Source organism: Elaeis guineensis, chromosome 1 (genome assembly GCF_000442705.2).
Source record: "Elaeis guineensis isolate ETL-2024a chromosome 1, EG11, whole genome shotgun sequence".
In the NCBI taxonomy this organism is placed as follows: Eukaryota; Viridiplantae; Streptophyta; class Magnoliopsida; order Arecales; family Arecaceae; genus Elaeis; species Elaeis guineensis.
In genome coordinates this window covers 766,545-768,350 of record NC_025993.2, presented here as the reverse complement: position 1 = coordinate 768,350, position 1,806 = coordinate 766,545, and the positions used below count along the sequence as shown (strand labels likewise).

The window sequence follows — 1,806 nt, the reverse complement described above, 5'->3', positions numbered from 1 at the left end:
AAGAAAACTAATTAAACAAATCTAAAGCAATGAATCATCCGGGTAATCATTTTCTGAACCCATATCTTCTCCTCATCCGCAACAGTCCAAGTAATTTAATCAGCTTCCTGCATGTCTTAACTCATTAAATAAACATACTTCGGTTTCTCCTTTCTCTATCCATCCATTCGTCATTCTGTCTTGCTTCACAGGGCTATATCCATGCGCAGATTCTCGCGTCACACCTTCCACTCGGAATCGAACGCAATCCCCCTATAAATACGAGTCCTCTACCCCCTTTTCCCTCAACTCCTACCGCGCTACAAAAAGTCAAATCCCCCTTCCAAGCTAATAATAAGCAAGAGAGCAAATTAAATGATGTCGACCAAGTCCTCCCTCCTCGCTCTCCTCGCCCTTCTCTTTCTCGTTGCCTCCTCTCTCGCCGCTGATCCCGACATGCTCCAAGATCTTTGCGTTGCCGATCTGAACTCCAGTGATTGCCCCCTCTCTCGATCGACTTGACATTACTCCTGTTCTCTTCAACTCGTTTTATTTATTCATTTATTTAATTGGCTTAATTTTAAAGATGAGAAAGCCATAATTAATTAATTAAGCATGCATGTCTTGGCTATTATATTGCATTGTAGTACTAATAATGAGATGCATCGATTGGTGATATACATCTGTTTGACCACTACTGCAGCTGTGAAGGTGAACGGATTTGCATGCAAAGCCAACGTGAGCGAGGGCGACTTCTTCTTCAAGGGACTGGCCACCCCGGGGGCCACCAACAATACTCTGGGATCCCTGGTGACGGGGGCCAACGTGGAGAAAATCCCGGGGCTCAACACCCTGGGCGTCTCCATGGCCCGCATCGACTACGCCCCCGGCGGGCTCAACCCTCCCCACACCCACCCCCGCGCCACCGAGATAATCTTCGTCCTCTACGGCACCCTCGACGTCGGCTTCATCACCACCGCCAACAAGCTCATCACCAAGAACATCACCATGGGCGAGGTCTTCGTCTTCCCCCGGGGGCTCGTACACTTCCAGAAGAACAACGGCCATGTCCCAGCCGCCGTCATCGCCGCCTTCAACAGCCAGCTCCCAGGGGTCCAAGCCATTGCCGCCACCCTCTTCACTGCCTCTCCGCCGGTGCCCGATGTTGTGCTTGCCCAGGCTTTCCAGATCAGCACCGAGGAGGTGGAGAAGATCAAGGCTGGCCTAGCTCCAAAAAATTGATATTAAACATATATTAGACATGAGCTTATGGATACATGAGCTTATGGATTTCCCATTTGGTTTGTCGTGACAAGTTTCAGACTTCAAACTTCCGAATTGTTGTGTTCCTAACTCATGATTTATCATTTCTTTGGTGTCGTTCTGTAACGTTGCTTTCTTTGGTGTTGTTCTGTAATGTTGCCTTGTTTCAGAGAGGATGACGGAATAATAATTAAAATAATAGGTCTCTCTCTCTCTCTCTGTATATGTTTGTGTGTCTATATATTGCTTTCTTTGGTGTTGTTCTGTAATGTTGCCTTGTTTCAGAGAGGATGACGGAATCTCAAACTTCTGCCAATGCTATCATGTCTCCCATTCTAGAATCATAATTCGAGGATACGAAAGCTGCCATATACTCATAAGAGTTAACTTAATACTAGCTTAAAATCTCATGCGATGCACGACATGTATTTATTTTTTTAAATAATATTTTTATAAATTAAAAATTTAATATAATATAAAAAATATCATAGGTGATATCAAATATTTCAAATTAAAACATAAAATCAAATATTTCAAATTAAAACATAAATTTAAAATATTTAA

General features: G+C 43.7%; 1 protein-coding gene across 1 annotated transcript; it reads left to right on the top strand.

Annotated features, from left to right (window-relative positions):
- The first annotated feature begins 270 nt into the window (after window positions 1-270).
- On the top strand, window positions 271-1,494 carry LOC105035676 (germin-like protein 5-1). The gene is made up of 2 exons (XM_010911319.4): window positions 271-472; window positions 683-1,494. The coding sequence occupies exons 1-2, from the start codon at window positions 355-357 to the stop codon at window positions 1,219-1,221; spliced, it is 657 nt and encodes a 218-aa protein (XP_010909621.1). The 5' UTR covers window positions 271-354; the 3' UTR covers window positions 1,222-1,494.
- Window positions 1,495-1,806: the final 312 nt, after the last annotated feature.

Bases quoted from the DNA above. Each gene is read 5' to 3' on its own strand.
- LOC105035676 (XM_010911319.4), top strand. From the start codon at position 355: ATGATGTCGACCAAGTCCTCCCTCCTCGCTCTCCTCGCCCTTCTCTTT. The intron at 473-682 runs GTGATTGCCCCC...CCACTACTGCAG, and splicing joins CGTTGCCGATCTGAACTCCA to CTGTGAAGGTGAACGGATTT.